The sequence below is a fragment of the Anabrus simplex genome, chromosome 11 (assembly GCF_040414725.1).
Source record: "Anabrus simplex isolate iqAnaSimp1 chromosome 11, ASM4041472v1, whole genome shotgun sequence".
In the NCBI taxonomy this organism is placed as follows: domain Eukaryota; kingdom Metazoa; phylum Arthropoda; class Insecta; order Orthoptera; family Tettigoniidae; genus Anabrus; species Anabrus simplex.
The window spans coordinates 26,907,211-26,931,421 of record NC_090275.1 but is presented as its reverse complement, the minus strand read 5'-3'; the positions used below and the strand labels follow the sequence as shown (position 1 = coordinate 26,931,421).

The following is a 24,211-nucleotide window of genomic DNA, read 5'->3' as shown; positions in this document are numbered from 1 at the left end:
TCTATGGGATAAACAGCTCAATTGCACGGACATTCGTCATGAAATCACTGCTGTATATGATGAGCGTGCAATTACTCACCCATGTATTGTAAAATGGTGTAAGCAATTTGATGCTGGTCGTACGTATCTCACAGACAAATGTCGTGAAGGTTGACCTGCAACGTCCAGTACCGTTGCAAATGTTGACCGTGTACATGGGATCATTAGAGAGAAACTGTGCATAACACTGCAGAAAATTGCCAGCGTGATGAATGTTTCATATGGCAGTGTGTTCTCCATTGTTCACCAGCACCTTGGATTTCGTAAACTGTGTCTGCTCACCGATGTTCACAAGGGACAATGTTTCCAATCGTCACTGGCATTTTTGCAATGGTACTCTGTGGAGGGCAATGAGTTTCTGTGGCAAACCATTACAGGGGATGAAATGTGGGTCCACCACTTCAACCCCAAAACAAAGAGAACATTGATGGAATGGGTGCACACCACATCACCACCACGAAAGAAGGCCAAGGTCCAACCTTCAGCAGGAAAGGTAAAGGTGACAGAGTTCTTTGACACAGAGGATGTGGTGTGCATGGAATTTATGCCGGAAGGCACAGCAATCAACTTGGCTTTGTATTGTCAAATGTTTAACCGGAAAAATTGAGAGCCGGTGTGATTTTGTTGCATGATAATGCAACACCTCACACGGCTCGCCAAATGACCAAACTGCTGCAGCGATTCAAGTGGGAGGTATGGCAACATCCTCCATAGAGTCCAGACTTAGTGCCACGCGATTATCATGTGTTTGGTAAACTGAAAAAGGATTTCAGTGGACGACGATTCTGAAATGTTGAGAAGGTGAAGCAGTCGTCTTCAGGTGGTAACATAGCACTGGAGGTGATTTCTATGCATCCAGAATCAAAACGTTGGTTGACCGTTCTGAGAAATGTTTACAGTCTCTTGGGGACTACGTGGGAAAGTGAACTTATATTGTATGTTGTCATAGCCGTGCTGCCTTTGTATAGGTGGTTTCATAAATAGCCATAACTTGAAAGTGTACCTTACTTTTTGATTCGCCCTCATAAATGGCCAAAAGACCTGGGAAGGGTTGTCCCATTAAGAAATGTTCCATGTATGACCCCTGGGTGTTGCGGCTTGCTGTGGCATAGCTGAGCAGACTGTCACAGACACCAGAGTCGTGAAGATGGCAACGCATTGCGAGTTAATCAACTTTGAACATGGAATGATCATTGGCACACGGCACATGGATCATAGCATTGTGGAGATTGCACATGAATTCAGGTTTCCGAGGTCAACAATTTGAGGGTAGATCTTCAATATCGCAGAGAGAATGTTGCCACCCACATAAACCGCTACACGGTAAGACCACAGGCGTTTAATGAACGGACATCACGTCACCTCCGCAGAGCCACACTAGGCATTCGATGGGCTACTGTGAGTCAGATCACTGCCCAGTTGAATGTTGGAAGTCAGGAACCCATTTCTACCAGGACTGTAAGGAGGCAACTGCACCGCATAGGCTTCACCAGCCAATGACCAAATCGTGTCCCTTTGCTGACACTTCGACGCAGAGCTGAATGGCATGCATGGGCCCCACGAACATTGGCAATGGACCATGGAAAAGTGGCGGCGTGGGTTGTTATGCGATGAATCCTGGTTCCAGTTATATAGAGCTGATTGGTGCATGAGAGTGTGGGATGTGCCCCATGAAGCTATGAATCCTGCGTGTGAACAAGGTTGTGTCCAGGCAGGAGGTGGCTCAGTTTTGGTCTGGGCGACGTTCTCTGGGTCACAATTAGGCCTCATTGTCCGGCTGCAGGGAGCGCTGACAGGTGCGTGTTACCCGTGGACATTCTTTCAGACCCTTTCTTGCCCTAGAGTATCTTGATGGAGATGCCATGTTTCAACAGGACAATGCACCATGTCACCGCTCTGTGGTAGCACGCAGGTCGTTGGAGGAGCACTCCAATGAAGTTACGACCATGGATTGGCACTCCAGATCCCCCGATCTTAATCCAATAGAACATTTATGGGACGCTGTTGATACTGGCATGTTCTCAATGGACCGCGTACCAAGTACACAAGATAAATTGTGGGTAGCAGTGCAAGATGTGTGGGTCCAGATCCCTCCAGAATGATTCCAACACCTTGTAGAGTTGATGTCTCACTCTATTGCTACCATTTTGAAGGCTCGCGAAGGAGCAACTCGTTATTAACATCACATTCAGTGTCTTCTCATAACTTTTGGACACTCAGGGTATATTATTATACACTACATATTTTGATGTCCTTTTGTCTGGCACATGTACCAACAGATTTTCTGCTTGTCCAACACACGAGAAAACATTGTAGAGCTGACCATGTGAACCGGAATCTTTCAACGTTTCACCCAGCTCATTATTGAAAGTCATACTGTACATGTCTATTGTTATATACATAGTCGGCCACTTTCAACCCCCCACATTACCACACCACCACAGCTACTGACACGCAACCACTATAATGCACGATGGGAGAGTTGAGGCTACAACCACACATAAACACCAGTGGTCTGCGGTAGGTAGTTGTGACTGCAAGGTAAAGTAAACTCGTGTCCTTGTCCCGAGGCGGTGCAGCTCTTTTCAAGGTACACCTCCCCCCCAATGGAGGTGAGCTGCATGTACCATTTTAACCACATACCAGCCCTCCCGCCATTCTTAAATTTCTGGCAGTACATGGAATCGAACCCGGGCCCCCGAGGATGGCAGCTAATAACACTAACCGTATGCTACGGAGGTGGACGACTGCAAGGTGAAATATATGGACACACACAGCTACTTATATATGTATATATAGATCTAGATTGACAGGGCAGACCCAATAAGACCCTTTGAGTTTTATAATTATCACAGTCAATACGGACCGTCTAGGACCAAAAAATGGTCAAACTCGTCAATTCGTAGTTACTATTCATACAAGTTCTCAAAGGCATTTGGTTCCCTAGTCCTCATTCAGTAAGTTTTGATCAACTTTGTATGTGAATCAAGCAAGCTTGAAATGTGAATGCCCTTCAACCTATATACATGTTTGACATGTAATCGTATTGTAGGATATGAATTTTGTACAAGAATATTACGCTTATATTATGTTCTGTATTTGCTTTCAGCTTCCGGGCTCCTGGAAGATTTGTACCGTGTGGCACCAGTTCTCCATGTAATGAGTGCTGTCCTTCAGGTAATAACTTCAGTTACTTCAGTGGATACATTCATAACTAGTGTAGAGTCACAGAAAAATTACAGGAATATAGTTGGAAGAACTGCAAATATAGTCGGAAAATGAAAAGAAGATAGCTTTGACTTACTCTGTAGGCTTTCCTCTTTATAAGTGGATATCAAGTTTGCGGAGACCTCAATGTATCACTGGAAGAGAATGCTGAAGGCTTACTGCTAACATAGTTTTAGTTAGGATTTAAATACCAGGTGGGCAAAACTGGCCCAGAAAGTTTTTCTAAGACTAACACAGATTTTACCCTTGTTAACGAACAGGAGAACTGCCCATCATAGGAAATGCTGGAAGCGGTAATTTTGATGCCCAATCAGATTACATCACGTCTGCACATGCGCATCTCCCACATAATGAACACGTGAAGGTTCGTCCGGACGCTTTAACGCATACACAACAGTAAATTTGTAAGGATACATATGAAGATCATTTTTGATAATGTTTCAACATATAATAATAATTTCGTATGGCTATTTCTAGCCGAGTGCAGCCCTTGTAAGGCAGACCCTCCGATGAGGGTGGGCGGCATCTGCCATGTGTAGGTAACTGCGTGTTATTGTGGTGGAGGATAGTGTTATGTGTGGTGTGTGAGTTGCAGGGATGTTGGGGACAGCACAAACACCCAGCCCTCGAGCCATTGGAATTAACCAATGAAAGTTAAAATCCCCGACCTGGCCGGGAATTGAACCCAGGACCCTCTGAACTGAAGGCCAGTACACTGACCATTCAGCCAACGAGTCGGACATGTTTTAACATGCTGATCTCTTAATTCCTTCTTGCACAGATAAACAGTCTTGATATTTTGTCAGTCTGCGTTCCAGGCTTTCCTTCACTCGAGCAATGTTTTCTGGTGTTTGAATTCTTTTTGGATAGTTACAGTTTTTGTTCACTACAGAGTCTGTTTCGCACCATTTTGCCACTAAGTTTTGCATTACAGACTTTGCTAGACGTTTTGCCAGAATACTTCCTCTCTTAAACTCTTGCCCAAACAATTCCGCACAGGTTTTCCATGAATCTTGCTTTGCATATCAGTTGACAATGAATTTGCACTTTTATAGTGAGCACCATTTTTTGTTGTATTCAACTGGTCACTAAACACATCTGCTTCTCTCACTCACTCGCATGTAATGACATGGTAATGTACTCAGGACAGAGCATGCAGGAGGTGCACACATGGAGACATGTGACAGCAACCAATTAGTGCATTTTAATCACGGTTTCCAGCATTTCCTGTGATGGGCTGTTCTCTTGTTCGTTAACAAGGGGTCAGTTCTACACCAGTCTTATAAATATTTTCTGGGCCAATTTTATTTTGCCTACCATGTATAACCTTATAATTAGGTCCAAGCAAGGATAAACGTTACTTGGATGCAGTGGAGAGATGACATTGGTTTACTCCGTGACTGCCAAACATCAATCCATCTTAAATCTGTGATAAATCACACTGTGGTCTGCCCAGTCGTGCTGTATGTTTCAGAATGTTGGCCAGGTATGAAGAGTGTGGAACACAAACTATACATCATGAAGATACGGATGCTTCGATGGAGCATGGGAATTACATAATTGGACAACATCTGCAGTGACACAATCAGTCGGTCATATTTTATGACTTATGCTATGAAGTTTTTATGTTGTTGCTGTGGATTTAAAAATATAACATATGGGGCCAATGACCTAGCTGCTAGGCCCCTTTGAACAACAAACATCATCATCATCATCATAAAAATAATATGTAAAAAATGTTCATATATTCGTAGTCAATCGTTGATGAAAAATAAAGAAAACCACTTAACTTTTTACCTTCAACAACAACATCAATAGTGAGATTTTCAACATACAGCAGCTGTTGCAAAACAACAAAGAATGTCTCCCCAATGCCTTGGCAAACTGTCTTAACTGCAAATTATCTTAATATCGCCACTTTCACAAGATCGTCAATTTTGATACATGCTTTTTATTATTTTTCTTCAATGATTCGACTATGAATATATGAACTTTTTAACATGTTTTTTATATCCTCAGCAACGACATAAGAACTTCATCACATTCCTCAACTTCAAGTTTTTATATATTGTTTTAAAACTCTAGTCAACATTGTACAAACGCACTCCAATTATTTGTGACCTGGATCCTAAATTTTAATGTGTTTTATGACATATAACGCATGTCAACCATTTTAAGTGTGTTTAAAGGCAGATTTCATGTTGAATGTGTTGTAATACCCTTTTGATTTATTTCTTTTGCTTTGAACTGATGATGATTCCAAGGGAATTGAAACCAGTAATTATTTAATAAATGTTATATTTTATATAAAGTGTTGAATGGTGGAACATCTCTCGATTGATTCCTACAATCAGTCGGTGAATGGAGTTCATAAGAATTTATGAAAAATATATGGGCAAGATGCCTCTAGTGGTACGCCCATGTCAGACATGCTGCGTGTGAAACAGTTGCTTGTAAAACATTACATTCTGAAGTAAATGATCGACGCGTAAGTGGAAGAGCCAAGTAACAATTGTTGGATATGATTATGTCAGATCAAAAATGTGTCAACCTACTCCCAGCTTACATGTTCGATTAGAACAAAATGGCGTTCTGTGATCCATGAAATGTACCCTGCACCTATGGGATAGCATTAGGAGGAAGAACAATTGTTTAGTATTTAAATTGGAGATAAAAGAGCCAAAAATGTAATAACATTTCGGTGCCCTCTTTGCTTTCCTCTCACTAATTCAAGTGGCATTTTAAAGTTAAAATTTAAAAAAATCACAGTGGTTTAAAGTCTGGTATGTTAATTTAAGTAAAAGTCCCATGGTCACTTACTATCGATAAGCTGATATCTCTCCTGAAGTGTAAATAAAATAATGAGTAGTCAAGTATCCTCCTCCTCCTCCTCCTCCTCCTCCTCCTCCTCCTCCTCCTCCTCCTCCTCCTCCTTATGGATTAATCAGTGGGCTGAACCTTTATGGTTTCCCTAGAATTAGGACAGCTATCCTAAGTGGATTCTCTCTCTCTCAAGTAAGAACCTACAACAAATGAAATTCCCCTGTTATAATCATTCTTGTTTAAAACCTATGATTTCACTGAATTTTCTTAACTTATATTTTCGTAAAAGAAACTAAGTATGTTATAAACTACCAGTGTAATGGTATGGATGTTGATTCCCATAGGGAACCTGAAATATTTGTCCCAAATGAGTAAATTTATAATACCGATATAGTTGGTCCGTTATTGGACAACCGAGCTCGATAGCTGCAGTCGCTTAAGTGCGGCCAGTATCCAGTATTCGGGAGAACCCCACTGTCGGCAGCCCTGAAAATGGTTTTCCGTGGTTTCCCATTTTCACACCAGGCAAATGCTGGGGCTGTACCTTAATTAAGGTCACGGCCGCTTCCTTCCCACTCCTAGACCTTTCCTATCCCATCGTCGCCATACGACCTATCTGTGTCGGTGCGACGTAAAACCACTAGCAAAAAAAAAAAGCGTTATTGGACATCATACATTTTCCAGCTAACTCATTCCTGATTGCCAACATTTCACCACAGTGTGCTAAGTTGGGTTCCTCAGTTGGTAAATAGAAAACCCACCAAGACGCATGGCTAGTGCATACTGTGGAGGCCACTGCGTAGGCTACTTGGAACCACCGGCAGTGTCAATGCACTACAGTATAAGAGACTTTATCTCATTTTCAAAAATTGATGCCTGCCTGGCCATCAAGTGATACAGATGTTGATTCCCGTAGGGAACCTCAAATAGTACAGCTGTCAGCAGGGTAATCTGATTCTTGTTCTCAGCAAGTCAGCAAAGAGTAAAGGCGCTGAGTCCATAACCATCCTCGTAGATTCTGTAGCCAAGATATTCTCCTTCCTTCAATTTTACCTTGTAAGATAAGCTGAAAGAGTCTCTACTTATCACTTTGAAAGATATGGTCAACGTACTCTAGTTTCTTCTTGACCCCGACTTGGCAGGTTCGATCCTGGCTCAGTCCGGTGGTATTTGAAGGTGCTCAAATACGACAGCCTCGTGTCGGTAGATTTATTGGCATGCCAGTGGCTCCAAGTAGCCTACACAGTGACCTCCATGGTATGCACTAGCTATGCATCTTGGTAAGTGTGCTATTTACCAACTGAGGAGCCCAACTTAGCATACTGGGGTGAAACGCTAGCTACCAAGAATGAGTTAGCTAGAAAATTTATAATGCCAGTGGCTCCAAGTAGCCTACACAGTGACCTCCATGGTATGCACTAGCTATGCATCTTGGTAAGTGTGCTATTTACCAAGTGAGGAGCCCAACTTAGCATACTGGGGTGAAACGCTAGCAACCAAGAATGAGTTAGCTAGAAAATTTATAATGTCCAATAACGGACCATCTATATTGGTATAATAGTGTAATTTAAAAGTTAATTGTTATTAAAAATACTGTATTATATTTTTAAGAATGTTATAATGATTGTTATAGGAATTGTAATAGGCATTCCATTGTTAAATATATTCTAAGATTGAAAATATATGTATGTGATAGAAACAGACATCAGTATGTGAAGAAATGAAGTTTATTCTTGTCTTTATATGTACTTATTTATATCCTCACCTCTCCTTTCTACTGTTCCCTCTACTGTACTGTACTGATCAGTGTCTGCGTTCATCCTTTGCAAGTGTTCCTATCCTTCTACCTAGCTTCCTGTCTTTAAAATGCAGAGTGGGCAAAGAAATTTTAAAAAAATTAATCTGACCCAGAAAATATTTATAAGACTGATACGGAATTGACCCTTGTTAAGAACAGGAGAACAATATCAACAACCATGTTAGGTTCCTCATCAGTATTATGATTTATGAGTAAGAAATAATGGCCAAAAAAACATGTCATTCAACCTGTTAACTTGACAGTAGCTGGCACATCACTGGAGAAAGTCCAATGCTTTAAGTGTCTCAGCTACGTACTTTGTACTTGATCACAACCACAACAATGCTGTTGAAATTAGGTCTCAGATTGAACAGGCAAGGACTGAATTCAAGAGAATAAGTAAAATTCTCTGTAACAGGGACTTTAATATTAATCTGTGTCTCAGTTTACTTCAGTGTTATGTATTTTCTGCCTTACTTTATGGTATTGAGACCTGGACCCTAACAGAGAACACCACCAAAAAACATTGATCTTTTAAGATCTGGTGCTACCAACACCTGCTCACAGTATCATGGGTTTATATAATATACAGCACTGAAGTACTCCACCTGAACATAGCTAGAGGTCATGCACAACATCAAAAAGAAGAAACTAGAGTACGTTGACCATATCTTTCAAAATGATAAATAGAGACTCCTTCAGTTTATCTTACAAGGTAAAATTGAAAGAAGGAGATTATCTTGGCTACAGAATCTACGAGGATGTTATGGACTAGGACCGGCTTTATAATACGATCTCCAGAGCTGCAGAACCACCAGAATGAAAGAAATAATATACAGCAATTAGCGATCTCATCCTTCATATTGAGTGTTGTTATCGAGTCAAAGATCGATACACATTCAGATACTGGTAATCTGGCAACCTTGTTTGGATCTGTGAACAACACAACATCAGGTTGAAAGCACAAGAGAGTGCACTTAAGTACAGCTTTCTCTGATAGGTGGATAAGAGTCGCCCATAAGGTCCTCTATGAACTGCATGCCTTGCGGTATGGCTGGCCTATTCACATATCGCTGAGACCATAGAGTTAGTAAATAATAAACTAGTACTAGCATCAGCAACTCCGTCTGCAAGAGAATCACTGCAGCAAGCAGAGCATGTTGAAATCTCAGCTGTTTGTATAAAAGCTCCCTCCGCTGTACTCATCAGTGTAAATAGAGAACTTTTATAAATGTGTGGATATTGATATGGTTTAAAATTCTTACATGTCAACATTCTCAGATAGTACAGTATAGTTGTGATGTTTCTGTTTGCTAGAAAGAAAGCGCAAATACCTTAAATAAAAGCGTGATAAAAGAGGACAGTGTTCAGATGTGATCCAGTACCACAAAATCAATTTACTTTTCGTGTTAAGTCTTCAAACAACGTGCTTTAAGATTGGGGATACGTATATTTCTCTATCTTTTGTGTAAACAGCCAGTGCTTAAGCATAATTCTATCCAATGACTGAAAACATTCTCTCTTGTACAAAGCAAGTGAGTGAGTCCTTAGGCCTACAAGTAATCATGAGTGTACCGGGCGGTATACCCCTACGCCGCACATTTAAATCTTGCGCCAATTTGAACTCCTGTACAGGAGAAACACTGAACTTGGAACTAGACCTACTTAAACTTTTCCTCAGAAGAGGTCACTACCGTAATTTTGTGATTATGAAGTTGCCAGTACTGTGTGAATTTCTATTTGTTTTGTTCTTCATTGATCAAGAAGTGTAGACATTCTCTCATAGATGTCACTACAAAACTATGATCATGCACCCTGGTGCGAAGTGAAAGACCTTTCAGAAGAAATTTTGTTTTCATAAGTTTTTCCTTTACTAAATTTCGTTCATTCATTTTTGGGTTGGCAATATTTATCCTTTCTTTCCGCCTGTTTTGAATTTAACCAATCAAGAATTTCTGTAATTAATGTCCAACCAATCACATATTTCTTCTTCGATTTTGTGTGTAACTTTTCATCTACCAATAAAACTGAGAGGGTGTGGCTTCATTATTCATGAAAGGTCTCGAACTTTCCCGGAGGGTTTATAAACTGCGGATTTTCACGTCTCTTGGCCACTTGATCAACATCTAACTAAGTGTGTGTATGTGAAGCAGGAGGCGGGAGGTGCCTGGTAAAAGACTAAGAACTTACAACAAATTGTATGTATGTACAGGGTCTCTCATATAAACTAAGACTGAACATTCGGTGTTTGTACTCTGCACTATGGCAACTGCCTCAGCCGAAATTACGCCGCCCACGGCTGCCCTGCTTTAAGTGTATATGAAACCTTACCTTATAAGAAATGTGTCGTCCTTCCTGGGTTGTACAGGCACTACATTCTGGATGACGAGAGTGAGTTCTGTCACTGCAATGTTTCTGATTTCATTTGTAATGTTCTCTTTCAGTTCTTCCAATGTGCGAGGATTTGTTTGATACACTTTTTCTTTCAATTTACTCTGCAAGTAAAAATTGCCCACTGTTAGATCTGGAGAATGAGAGGGAAATAGACCAGCACTGAACACTCTGCCTGCAAACACCTCCGAGATTGTAAGTAAGAAAGGAATCTTCTGCTGTACGATCAGGAGCTGAATCTTGTTGAAACCACCCATGCGATTTTGCTTCTTCCATTAATTGATGGAAGAATGGTGTCATAATGTCATCTTGGTACCTCTCTGCATTTACTGTCATCTTGAAAAAAAATGGGCCCAATTATTCATCTTGCACTAACAGCGCATCAAACACCAATCTTGAGGGACTTCACAAACACCATTACGATTTTCTGCCTATCAATAGCGAGAGTTATGACTGTTCACATGACCATTAAGATGAAACCAGAACTTTTACATACAAAAATATGGTGTTGCAGTGATAACTGTTTCACCATGTTAACAGCTGAGATTTAGATTGGCGACTGATGCTTGCCAGGTCAAACACGTGCAGGCTGCTTGCGAGGTCAAGAACTAAGCGCGCACCTCCCATACTACGGTTTACGTATTGGAGTGTAAAAACACCACTTCGATGGTCTTTATGAGAGACCCTGTATATATATGTATGGACTTAGGTAATATTATCCTCAACCCTTTGCTGTAATGAACATTTGAAGTTTTCATCTCTATATGTGCTTGTTACAGCTAAACAAGACTGCTGCAAAGCATCGTGTTTTGATCCATGCTGCCCTGGAGTGTAAGTATACAGCCTTGCAGGTTTAGCAACATTGAGCTTTATATTTTTAATTCTGTAAAATTGTAATCAGTGTTGAATTTAAGCTGGTACGACTAAGTAATCTGTGCTGGTAGAGCTATTGATATGCCACAGATGTATGTCAGTGAAAGTTTGAGAAACCATGGTCAAAATGTATCTGGGTTCACAAACCATGGAAATGGGGCAAGCAACATACAACAATTGCATCAGCAGCATATTAGTCTGGTTGCAAATGGAATGGTTTAGAAGTGAAACTGGACTAAGCCAGGGGAGTGTGTCATCACCTCTTCTGTTTCTAACAATTATGATGAAATTCTAAAGGAGACAGAGGAAGCATATGGGAATAGAGAGATGAACTTATTAATATTTGCAGACAATATTGTGGTCTGGGGAATGAACAGCAAAGAAATACAAGAACAACTTGATACATTGAACAAAAAATTAAAACGTATGGTATGAAAATCGGTGCAGAGAAAAGCAAGACCATGGTGATATCAAGGGGGAAAAGACAAGGGAAAGGCATTGTGAAAATTTGTGGTCAAAGCCTTGAAATTGTGGACAGTTTCAAATACCTAGGGAATGAATTAATGCAGAATACAAGGCTGGACATGAAGATTAGCACGAAGGTGAAACTGGGCGATGCATTCTACCAGAGTGTAAGAAACCTTGTCTAGAATAAGGAAGTGTAAAGAGATAATGTACCAAATGTATTATGCACCCATATTGACCTAAGTTATGTGGCTGAAATATGGGCAATGACAACTATCGAGGAGAGTAGAATTCAAGCCAGCAAAATAAAATACCGTACAATCTCAAATACCACCCGCACAGTTTTTTCGAAAATATCGCTTCCAAAATTGGGTGCGGGTCTTATTTAAAATTTTGGGAAATTTATCTTTCCGAATGCGCGTAAATCGGGCATCACCGCCGGCGCGGCTTGGCAACAATGCTCTCTCCGCTCTCAGTATACGCTACTTCCACACTTGGCGTCAGTCTCACGTACGTTCTCGGAGTATCAACATGAATTCCACAAAGCGTTTGCAATCTTTTACTGCGAGTGAGAAAATGAAAGTAGTTCGGGAAGCCAACATTATTGGAAATTTGCCGCCAATAGGAAATACGATATTGACAAGTCGTGCATTCGCGATTGGAGAAAGAAGAAAAATGTGTTGTTAACATGTAATGGTGATTGTTACCGTGTTTTGGTGGTAGTTATGCATGAAAGAAGGTGCTGGGTGGTGAATAGGTCTCAAGCTACTAAAGTGAAATTAATTTTAAAATTTAACAAGGTTATATTTTCTTTTCAAAATTAGGTAACAACAAATAGAACAGGTACTTAGTAGCCGAAACACAATTGAAAAAAAATACATTTACATAGGTACCCCATTTGGGGCTTCAAAAGTCAGAAACATAATTCTTGGGCAATCAGCTCAGTTTTACCCCAAACACAATTTTAACGGAGGGGCAGAAAACCCCATTCATACCTAGGAGCCCTTGCTCCAAATTACACTGAAAAGCCTCCTCGAGGCATACAATATACAATTTTCAAAAGAGCCACTCGCTCTCAATTTTAAGCCTCTCCCAGGCCACACCAAACTCCACCTTTAAGCTGTCCTCAAAGGACATATACACAGGGGTAAAATACCCAACCTACTGAGGTCTATTAAATGACAAGAAGGTTAATACATGACCTCTAAAATACAATTTGAGGGGAGGCGAACTTGCACTCCTAATACACTTTGTTTAAGACCTACTTGGCCTTAGGCCGTTAGTGCAAGGGCTAATCCCATACTACAGAGGTGACTTAAGAAAATAACAATTTACATTACATTACGGAAGAATTGGTTGAGAAAATAAGTTCACCTCCAGACAATGTGAGTGGGAGCTCGAGAGGGTTAGCACTCTCTATCCCAGAATGTAGCTTTACAAGAGAATAGATGAAAAGAGAAGTTACATTTTAGGAAAAGGTTACATAGTGGAACGCTTAGAACCCGCCCCGAAAGTTAAACTGCTGAGCTAGCAAAGAAAGAATTTATTAATCGGCCCTTACCTTGTTGTTGACCGCTGCCGAGGAAAGAGGCGCTTCCCGCCTCCTGCTATGTACTTAATACACTGAAAGATGGAACAGAAGTGGCCGAGAGACCCAAAAATCAGCAGTTTAAATACTCTCGCGGAAGTTTCTAGGCGTTAGGGGAATGAAAACACCCTCCCACAAACACTTTATTGGGTAGGACACAGCAACATATTCAAGTTGGGGGAAGATACATCTGATTGGATAGAAATTAATTTAAGAAATTCGGGATTGGTTAGGTTCAACACAAGGGGAAAGAAGGGGTGAATATTGCCAACTTAAACAATGACTGAAAGAAATTTAACAAAGAACAAACTCTTGAAATTAAATTTTCTCCAACAAAATAGTTCTTTGACTCCGCACTAGGTTGCACTATTGTTGATCTTCAGTAGTGTCCTCTAGGAGAGAAGGTTTACACTTCTTACTTCAAGCGAAACCAAAACACATCAAAAATGACACAGTTCAAAAACTCAAAATTTTCCACGTGGTGACATCTTCTGAGAAGGTAAAGAATTAACAGCGTAGATAAAGTTCAGACTTCCTCCAGCAGAGGAGTTTCACCTGGCGCAATTTTTAAATTAGCGGCGTGGAGGTGTACCGCCCGGTACAGTGATCATAGAGCTTTTCATGGACTCAGTGCACAGTTTCCAGAAATTGAAAAAAAAAAACTTTATAAATATGTGACAGAAAGGCAGGAATTGGGATATGGTGTGTCAGCCGAAATGTGTCCGCTAAAGGCATTAGAGATCGCAAAGGAACTCGTTGGATATCGTTCTGGAAATGTTTGTTTTCTTTTATTTGTACTTTCTAATCATTTGATGTGTGTTAGTAAAGATTGTAGTGTAAATAATTTTGACTTCACTTTTTTTTAAATTTTGTTCTTTCAAAATAAGGGTGCGGATCTTTTTCGGTGGCGGGTGGTATTCGAGATTATACGGTATATAAGAAGAGTGATAGAAAAGACAAGGAAAGATGAAATGAGAAACTGAGCTTGGTAGCCACAGTCGCTTAAGTGCGGCCAGTATTCAGAAGATAGTGGGTTCAAAACCCACTGTCGACAGTCCTGAAGATGGTTTTCCCTGATTTCCCATTTTCACACCAGGAAAATGCAGGGACTGTACCTTAATTAAGACCATGGCCGTTTCCTTCCCACTCCTAGCTCTCTCCTATACCATCATCACCATAAGACCTATCTGTGTCAGTGTGACGTAAAGCAACTTGTAAAAAAAAAATATATACAGTAGAGTCTCGCTCAACCGACCTTCGCTTATCCGACACTCCGTGTTATCCGACACTGGTAGTCTTAATTTGAACTTTAGGTGGATGCAATTCTGGGGCACGGGATGTGGAGGGTGCGACTGTCGGACAAGCACTGGCAGTTATGCGGTAGGATTGTTCAGTGTAGTACTGGTTGGGTGCGGATGTTATAGTTTTCATATCCTCTGTGAGTATGGCGAGTAAACGTAAGAAAGTGATTGTTTCTGTGGAAGACAAGTAGAGTGGGTTAAAGAGACTGGACAAAGGGGAAACTCTCCGAGAAATGGCTTCAGATTATGCTGTTGGACGTGTTACAGTGGGAGACTGGAAACATACGAGGGAAAAAATTGAAAAGTGGTGCTCTACCAGAGCAACAAGTGATGCACTGAAAATTAGAAAAAGAACAATGAAAAATGTGAGTACGAAAAAGTAAGTGAAGTACTATTTTTTTGGTTCACTAAAAACCAGGAAAAGGGCTTATCAATATCTGGCCCCATTCTGCAAGAAATGGCGGTGTATATCCAGAAGTAGTTTAATAAAGGGACCCTAATTTTACTGCCAGTGCTGGGTGGCTTGATCGGTGGAAAAAAAACGGTACGGCATTGGGCAGCTTAATATCTGTGGAGAAAAACTGTTAGCTAAATCCGATGAGGTTGTGAAATTTAAAAGACAATTTCAAGAAATAATTCTTGCTGAAGGATTACCCGGTGATCAGATTTTTAATTGTGATGAGACTGGGCAGAATTTCAAGATGATGATATCAAAACTCTTGCAGCCCAAGCCAAGACGTCTGCACCTGGCTACAGGCGTAGTAAGAAAACAGTACTGCATCTACTGTACAATTGAATTAATAAGTCAATACATCGAGTCCCGTAAAACATTGTACATAATACAGTATAGCCTTCCTGTTTGTTTTAGTTCATTTTCAAAGTTATTCCGTATTATCCGACATTTTCGGTGATCCGACGTACTCCAAGTCCCGTTTAAGTCGGATAATCGAGACTCTACTGTATATATAAAATAAAAAAAACAGAGTGAGAAACAAAGATGTTACAGTAGAAATAAATTTGGAATAGAAAACCTAAATGAAAGAACTGATAGAAATAAACTAAGATGATTTGGACATATTAAGAGGATGGATGTGAAAAGAGTACCAAAAAAGATGTTGGAGATGAACTTCAAGAGAAAGAGATCAAGAGGGAGATCTAGAACAAGATGGATTGATTCAATAAAGAGGAGTGCAAGAAGAAACCTGGACTGGGTCAAAGTGATGGATGAGTAACAGTGGAAGGAGAGGGGAAGGTTGATTAGTGTCATAAATGCCCTGACATGGCAAGAGCTGAATAAGCGGAAAGGAGGAGGATGATGATGATGATACATATTTCCTAAATGTACCCCTTTTTTATAAAAATCACCCAGTTTCAAAGTTTAATGTGACATTTTTATCACATCTATATACTGATTTTGTACTACAAGAGTCAGCTGCTCAAAGAACCTCTGAATACTGTATTCAGATAAATAGATAAATAATACTTGGGAAGTAGAATAACAAGAGACAGTCGAAGTAGACGAGAGATAATTAGCAACTTTCAGCTCAGAGAAAAGCTTGTTTATATTTAATGACCTCAGTTTCAAACTAACGAAGAGACTGATATAAGCATTTGTTTGGGATGTTTCCTTGTATGGCTGTGGACAGTACAGGAGACTTGAAACTTTAGAAACTTAGTGCCATCACAGAATGCTCAAAATTAGGTGGATGGGCAGAGTAACGAATGATGTGGTGTTCGCTAGAGCAGGAGAATCAAGGCGTCTTTGGCATCAGATTCAGATTAGACAAGACCGACTGATAGGTCATCTGCTGCGCCATAATACAGTGCTAATAAGCAATAGCAGAGGGCTGCATAGAAGGGCAAAATCAGCAAGGAAGGCCGCATCTGGAATACATGAGCCAAATCATGTCAGATATGAAACATTCAAACTACATGAAACTGAAAAGAAAGGCCAAAATATTTTTTTTTTTTTTTTGTTATTTGCTTTACGTCGCAATGACACATATATGCCTTATGGCGATGATGGGATAGGAAAGGCGTAGGAATGGGAAGGAAGGGGCCGTGGCCTCAATTAAGGTACAGCTCCAGCATTTGCCTGGTGTGAAAATAGGAAACCACGGAAAACCATCTTCGAGGCTGCCGACAGTGGGGTTCGAACCCACTATCTCCCGAATACTGGATACTGGCCGCACTTAAGCGACTGCAGCTATCGAGCTCAGTAGGCCAAAAGAAGAGAAGAATGGAAGAGTGCTGCAAATCAACCTATGTGACGAGAACTGAAGACGGAGAAGAAGATGAAGAAGAAATAAAGAAATTATCCCATATTAATACAACTCAGTACCTACACAATCTTTTCATCTTCATGCTTCATGTTAACAAGGAGTTTATTCTTTCTTTCATTCTTTCTTAATCCATTTACCCTCCAGAGTTGTTTTCCCTCGGACTCAGTACAGTCCAATTTTTTCGATCAAATTCCCCTTTCGTCTTCTCTGAGAACTACTTTGTTCTCAAGGATCTTCTCTCTACTGGGTGCAGTACGTAAGTTCTCTTCCTTTCATCGGAGATGGATTTATACTGTAATGTACATACAGTGCGAAGCAGGAAGGGATATTTTAACCTGTCAGCGATAAATCACTGTGATGTCACTAGCAAAAAAAAGCTTCAATCACTTTTGTCCCATCTTTCCTCTATTCACTTCCCGACAGCAAGACATACGGGCATTACCTCAAGGGCAGTGTCCTGGAGCATTAGACTTTGGGTCACGGGGATACAACTGAACAGGAGTACCTCATCTAGGTGGCCTCACCTGCTATGCTGAACAGGGGTCTTATGGTGAGATGGAAAGATTGGAAGGGATAGACAAGGATGAGGGAAGGAAGACATAATAACATCTATGAGGAAAAGGTGACTAGCCTTCCATGGTCATTTGACCCGCATTGACCCCTGCAGGCTCACCAAAATCTTCAGCACAACAGGTAGAGGGAAAGCCTCCAAGAACAAATGGATTACCGCAGTGAAATAGGACCTAGAACAATTAGAAATTCCACCAGACACCATACAGGATCGCTCCCATTTCCAACGGATTACTATGCAGAGTGTGTTCCCAGTGTCCCTCACCAGCAAGAAGAACACAGGGTGCCAGGCTGAGTGACCCAGATAGTTGAAGCACTGCCCTTCTGACCCCAATTTGGCTGGTTTGATCCTGGCTCAGTCCGGTGGTATTTGGATGTGCTCAAATATCTCAGCCTCGTGTCGGTAGATTTACTGGCACATGAAAGAACTCCTGCGGGACTAAATTCCAGCACCTCACAGTTTCCAGAAAACTGTAAAATTAGTTAGTGGGACCTAAATCCAATAACATTACATTATTATTAAAACACAGGGACCACCAGACCGAAGTGGACAGGAGAGAGAAAGCTGGCACACAGCCAGAAAACAAAAGCTTTCTGGGCCAAGAAGAAACAGCAGACCCATTTAAAGAGTCATTGTGAGCCCTGTGGTCCTAAACAGGCCCAAATGAAAGTAATTTTAAAAAAGATGGGTATGGGTGGTAAAAGATTCCTGTGTTTATTTGGGTTTCTTCTTATCCTACATTTCCGACATTAAGAATGAAGATCTGTCAAGATGGTCCCTCAATGAGTGTTGATGCCTGTTCTCCTGATAAAGCTGGGAAGGAAAAATGAGCTGAGAAGAAACGTACCTTGAAGAAGTGAGACTGTCGAGGGGAGCGCCAATTGATCTGAAAACAATGATGTATGAGGATGTGTAATATGTCCTTGTCCTTTTGTGTTTTCTATTTGTCCTTCTTCTCACACTGACGTGTCATTGTGTTTATCCTATTCCTTTTGATATTCCTATCTTGATAGGGTAGAACATGGGAGATTACTGATGAAAATGAGGGCAATTGGACTATCTAAGATAAAATTCTGAATGAATTTAATTGTATAAATTCCACCTGTTCAATACACATTTGCCATTTGATAAATGGTCTGTCTAAAAAGCTATATAGGACATGTTTCGACCTAGCCTGGAGGTCATCATCAGCTAAAAAACATAAAGAAGAAAGACATATACAAAAAAGTGATACATAAAAAAACGTGAGATAAAATACAGTCAACACATGCAATGGAAATCTATGTCAAATATTTACATAGCTTCAAACTTGGATGAATTTAGTTGCAAGTGTGGGTCCAACCATATTAAATACAACTATTGGTTGGTTGGAGAAAATAATTTAAATGAATGAAAGCTTTCTGGGCCTAGAAGAAACAGCAGACCCAACATGAGCCACATGGTCCTAAATAGGCCCGTGGATGGATTTAAAGTCAATATGTAACCGGAATGAAGTTCATTAATTAGCAATTGGACTAGACAAAAGAGTGGTTGAATTTCTAGAAAACAGAACTCAGAGAATTGAGTAAGTGAAGCATTACCTGATCCTGTAATGAAGAAGAGGGGGTCCCGCAGGGCACTGTTCTAGGACCTTTGTTATATACTGTATATAACTGACATAATGAATAAAGAACTGGAATCACAGATGATGTTATACTGTATAGAGTAATAAATGAGTTGGAAGATTGTGAGCGACTGCAGGGGGACTTAGACAATGTAGTGAGATGGACAGCAGATAATCGTATGAATTAAAGTCTGGCTTTATGAAAAGTCAAGTTGTAAGTTTCACCAAGAGGAAAAATCTTCTCAGTTTTAATTATTGTTTGATGGGGTGATAGTACCTCATGGGGAACGACGTAAGTCAGTGGCGTATGCCGAGTCCAAAATGTCCTCCTTTTCGATGGTTGGTTTAGTGAATGTCAAGCCTTTTAAGAGTTTTGACCTGCAGCCAATAGCCAATGGAGTAGCCTACTGTGTTGTCTAGGCTGCTTCACAAGCTACTGCCCTGGCCATTGCTACTGTCAATACTCAACACCTGATCAGAGGAGATGGTAGCCTATGGTTTAGCAAATTAAAGTCTGGCTTTATGGCTAAATGTATAGAATGCTTGCCTTTGGTCCGATGGCCCTGGTTCAGTTCTCAGAATCAAAACTCTCGTACTGTTAATTCCCCTGGCTTGGAGACTGGGTGTTTATGACCTCTTCGCCATTCATTTTATCCTCATTAGGTCATCACCATGCCTATAAAAATGCTATGCACTATTATTATTAAATACAAATGTTGAATTTTACAGCATTACCAGAGGTCGTACGCATCATTCACTGTTTATTACCTTCCTCGGGAGATCAGTGGTGGTGTTCGACCCATGATCACAGGTTCGATCCCAACCCACAAAAGAGAACATTAAACCTGAAGGATTGCATTTCATTTTAGCATATATACCTATAAAAAGAAAACTGTATTACTTCTATAACAGCAGCCCTGCAGTGTCTTCCTACAAAGATGTAGAAGCAACGGGAGTGAAATATCAGCACTCTGTTATCTATGAGGTGAAGAGGGATATACGATGAGAAACGTAAGCACACATATCCCCCTGGTCCCTGCACCTATCGGGCATACATCAGCAAGCCGCGCGAGGTGGGTCAAGGGGAGAAGGACGCATAACCTTGCTCTCAGAAGTACATGCAATGTTCTTTTTCTTTTTCTAATTGCTTTGAAGTTTTGTACATTGAACAACATGTACATTATAATGTGCTTTAGATTTCCAACATTCCCATTTGAGGTTTGGACTTCACCGATACCCTTGGTAGCCCTCAGTATACGCCACTGATGTAAGTACCTCAGTGTTAATATAAGGAATAATCTTCATTGGGGTAATCATATTAATGAGGTAGTTTGTTATGAGAGTATTTAGGGGTTATAGTAAGGATTTAAAGGAGAGGGCATACAAGTCTCCGGTAAGACCACAGTTAGAGTATGGCTCAAGTCTATGGGACCCTCATCACGACTACTTGATACGAGAACTTTTTTTTTTTTGCTAGTTGTTTTATGTCGCACCGACACAGATAGGTCTTACGGCGACGATGGGACAGGAAAGGGCTATGAGTGGCAAGGAAGCGGCCGTGGCCTTAATTAAGGTACAGCCCCCACCATTTGCCTGGTGTGAAAATGGGAAACCACGGAAAACCATTTTCAGGGCTGCCGACAGTGGGGTTCGAACCTACTATCTCCCGAATACTGGATACTGGCCGCACTTAAGCAACTGCAGTTATCGAGCTCGGTGATACGAGAACTGGAAAAAATTCAAAGGAAAGCAGCACGATATATTTGGAGTGATCATAGGTAATAAATTTCTTATTAATCCGTATTGAAGAGCAATATACTGTAAAGCAAAAGCTAAAGGTTTCCACCTATTCAATACTGTTTGTTGTAACATTAAAAAACTTACAAATATGTTTGGGGTGATTTCTGACAAAGGAGTAGTGTTACAAAGAAATTGCAAACTTTGGACTGGGAAGACTTGGGAGTAAGGAGAAGAGATGCTCAACTATGTTACATGTTAAAAACTTCATCACTGTTCCGCATTAACTCCAAAATTTAAAGTTATATCAGTTGGCGAGATACAGAAGATTAAAACAGCCTTACAATCACTCTTAGTGATCAATTATATATACAAAAAACACAGCACATGTTTCGGCTCCTAAGAGCCATCTTCAGCTGTTACAAACAGTCTAAATTAAAATAGCCATAAATAAGACATTGTCTACGTGATGGTGTGCACAAACATAATAAACATTTAAAACAAGTTCTAACACATTAAAAACACTGTATTCGCAGTATGTATCAAGTACATTCAACTTGAATGTTAAAGAAAGTTCACAGTACAAATTAAAATCGAAAAATGCTGTTTCTTCAAATTATAACAGTCCTATTTTATAAATTCTTCTTAAAGTTAAAACATATCCCTTTCCTGCAACATCCATTAAAAAACTTCTGTTGCCAGCGCGCGTTAATGGAAGAGGGAAATACTCCTCAAGGTTGAATCCAATGGCTGTATTGAATGGTGTGGAACTTTTTTCTTTTGTAATAATATAGTACAAACCTGTATCCTTATTTTGTTCGTTTAGAGCTGACTCCCTTTCTCAGTAACGTGGACAGGTTTAGAGGCCGCTGCTGAGCATCTAGCGTTATGTGGTGTCTGGCTCCATGGCTAAATGGTTAGGGTGCTGGCCTTTGGTCACAAGCGTCTCGGGTCGATTCCCAGCAGGGTCGGGAATTTTAACCATAATTGGTTAATTGGGGGCTGGGTGCATGTGTCGTCTTCATCATCATTTCATCCTCATCAGGATGCGCAGCAGGGTGCAAAATCAGAAAGAAATGGTGGGGGGGGGGGGAGAAGGAACATAGGACTTAAACACTAGTGTCCATTTCAGGCAGTATCCAGCGGGGGGAGGGGGTATAACAATCCCCTGTAAGTAAATTACCCCAATCCTCAGAAAAATGTAAATTTTAGATGTTTTTGTTTGAATTTTGTTGTTATAGCAAGACTGATAAATATTAGAAAGTTATTCCAATCAGTTGAGAAGTTTATGACAGACTGTCCCTTTCTTAAGAAAGGCCAGACGAGGTGAGATTTGTCCTGATTTATTGCTTTATTAGTAGAATCTTCCTCTACCAGGGCTAAGTGTTGACTGAACCAATTTGTCGGTTTTTAGACACTTGAAGTGAATATTGTCCTATTGATACCTACCGGAATCACACCCTCTCCAAGAAGTACAGGAGCTACTTAGAGCAATGACAAGGGAGGAAAGCTCAAGTTACATTTTTGCCTGGGTTTCAGATGTACTTCCCAGAGTTAAACATGAACTATAGGCTGCAGGTGCGGAGTTGCCACAGCTGTCTTGTTTTATTGCTCAAGGTCTAGCAGTCACTTGAATTACTGCTGATGTTTTTATGAAAATATGCGCAGTAAAAATCATTAATTTCAGTTATAAAGTGTATGTGTTCTGAATTTTCCTCATTATTTTATAATGAAAGAATTCCCCCTGGGCAGTTTTAGTGGGGGGGGGGGGTGACTTTTGCGATAAAATCGTTGGTGGGGGGGAAATCCCTCCTCCCCCGTGCGATTTCGCACCCTGACACGCAGGTCACCTAAGGGCAACATATAAAAGGACCTGCATCTGGCGAGCAGAAACTCAGAAACTCCCGGCACTAAAAGCCATACCGGTACGCCATTTCATTTCAGTGTTATGTAGTATGTTTTGAGCTGTCAGTGAGGAGTTGGGATGAAATGACATAAGTATAAAAGTAAGCTTGAGTGGAGCTTTTAATATGAAGGTCCGACTCGTTGGCTGAACGGTCAGCATACTGGCTTTCGGTTCAGAGGTTCCCCGGTTCGATTCCCGGCCGGGTCGGGGATTTTAACCTTAATTGGTTAATTCCTACGGCACGGGGGCTGGGTGTATGTGTTGTCTTCATCATCATTTCATCTTCATCAACCTACGGGCGTCAAATAGAAAGACCTGCACCTTGGCGAGCCGAACCCTTCCTGGGATATCCCAGCACTAAAAGCCATACGACATTTCATTTCATCATAATATGAAGATAAAGTTAGAATTCAAGAGGACAGATTGGGGAGTAAGGGATTGGAATAAATTATCAAGGGAAATGTTTGATACATTTTTAAGTTCATTGAAAATATTTAAGAAAAATCTAGATAATCAATTGTAAATATGAAGTAAACAGATCATTGATGACTGGAAATTGAATGGAGTTGAATCTTTCTATGTATGACTTGTAGTTGTTTGTGCTTTCCATCGCTTACTCAAATATTTATACTGTATTCCTTGTGTTGCAGCTGCTGACAGCAAAGCATATAACAATGGATCTGGAAAACTGCTGCAGTTTGTGACAATACCATTGTATTGTATTGACCTCTCATCACAAGAGGAAGACACTTGTAAATTAATGTTCTGTAATCTTAATATTACAGAATATATTTTATTTATGTTTCAAAGAGTTTTTCAATGTAATTAGTTGTTTTGTAAACTATTTGGTGCATCAAATATACATACATACATACATACATACATTATCATTATAGACTATTATGCCTTTCAGCATTCAGTCTGCAAGCCTCTGTGCATTTATACTAAACGTCTCCACAATCCTCTATTTGCAACTAGTGCTGTGGCCTCATTTAGTTCTATACTTCTTATCTTTAAATCGTCGGACTCGTTGGCTGAATGGTCAGTGTACTGACCTTCAGTTCAGAGAGTCCCGGGTTCGATTCCTGGCCGGGTCGGGGATTTTAACCTTCATTGGTTAATTCCAATGGCCCGGGGGCTGGGTGTTTGTGCTATCCCCAACATCCCTGCAACTCACACACCACACGCAACACTACCCTCCACCACACTAACACGCAATTACCTGTATATGGCAGATGCCGCCCACCCTCATCGGAGGGTCTGCCTTACAAGGGCTGCACTCGGCTAGAAATAGCTACACAAAATTATTATTATTATCTTTAGATCATTAGAAACTGAGCCTAACCATCGTCATCTTGGTCTCCCTTTACTTCTCTTACCCTCCATAACAGAGGTAACCTATCCTCCTACATTCGCCTCTCATGATCCTACCACCGAAGCTGGTTTATGCGTACAGCTTCATCCATCGAGTTCAATCCTAAATTAGCCTTTATCTCCTCATTCTGAGTCCCCTCCTGCCATTGTTCATACCTGTTCGTACCGGCAATCATTCTCGCTACTTTCATGTCTGTTATTTCTAACTTACGAATAAGATATCCTGAATCAA

The 24,211-nt window shown here is 40.6% G+C and overlaps 1 protein-coding gene across 1 annotated transcript in view; it reads left to right on the top strand.

The window, feature by feature from the left end:
* The window catches only part of LOC136883045 (stabilizer of axonemal microtubules 1), a 33,855-nt gene extending 10,513 nt beyond the window's left edge, over positions 1 to 23,342 (top strand). Inside the window, exons 3-5 of the mRNA XM_067155186.2 lie at positions 3,149 to 3,216; positions 11,059 to 11,110; positions 23,256 to 23,342. Coding sequence (XP_067011287.1) covers positions 3,149 to 3,216; positions 11,059 to 11,110; positions 23,256 to 23,262 — 127 coding nt within the window. The 3' untranslated portion in view covers positions 23,263 to 23,342. The remainder of the gene's footprint in view (positions 1 to 3,148; positions 3,217 to 11,058; positions 11,111 to 23,255) is intronic.
* The last annotated feature ends 869 nt before the right edge of the window (positions 23,343 to 24,211 follow it).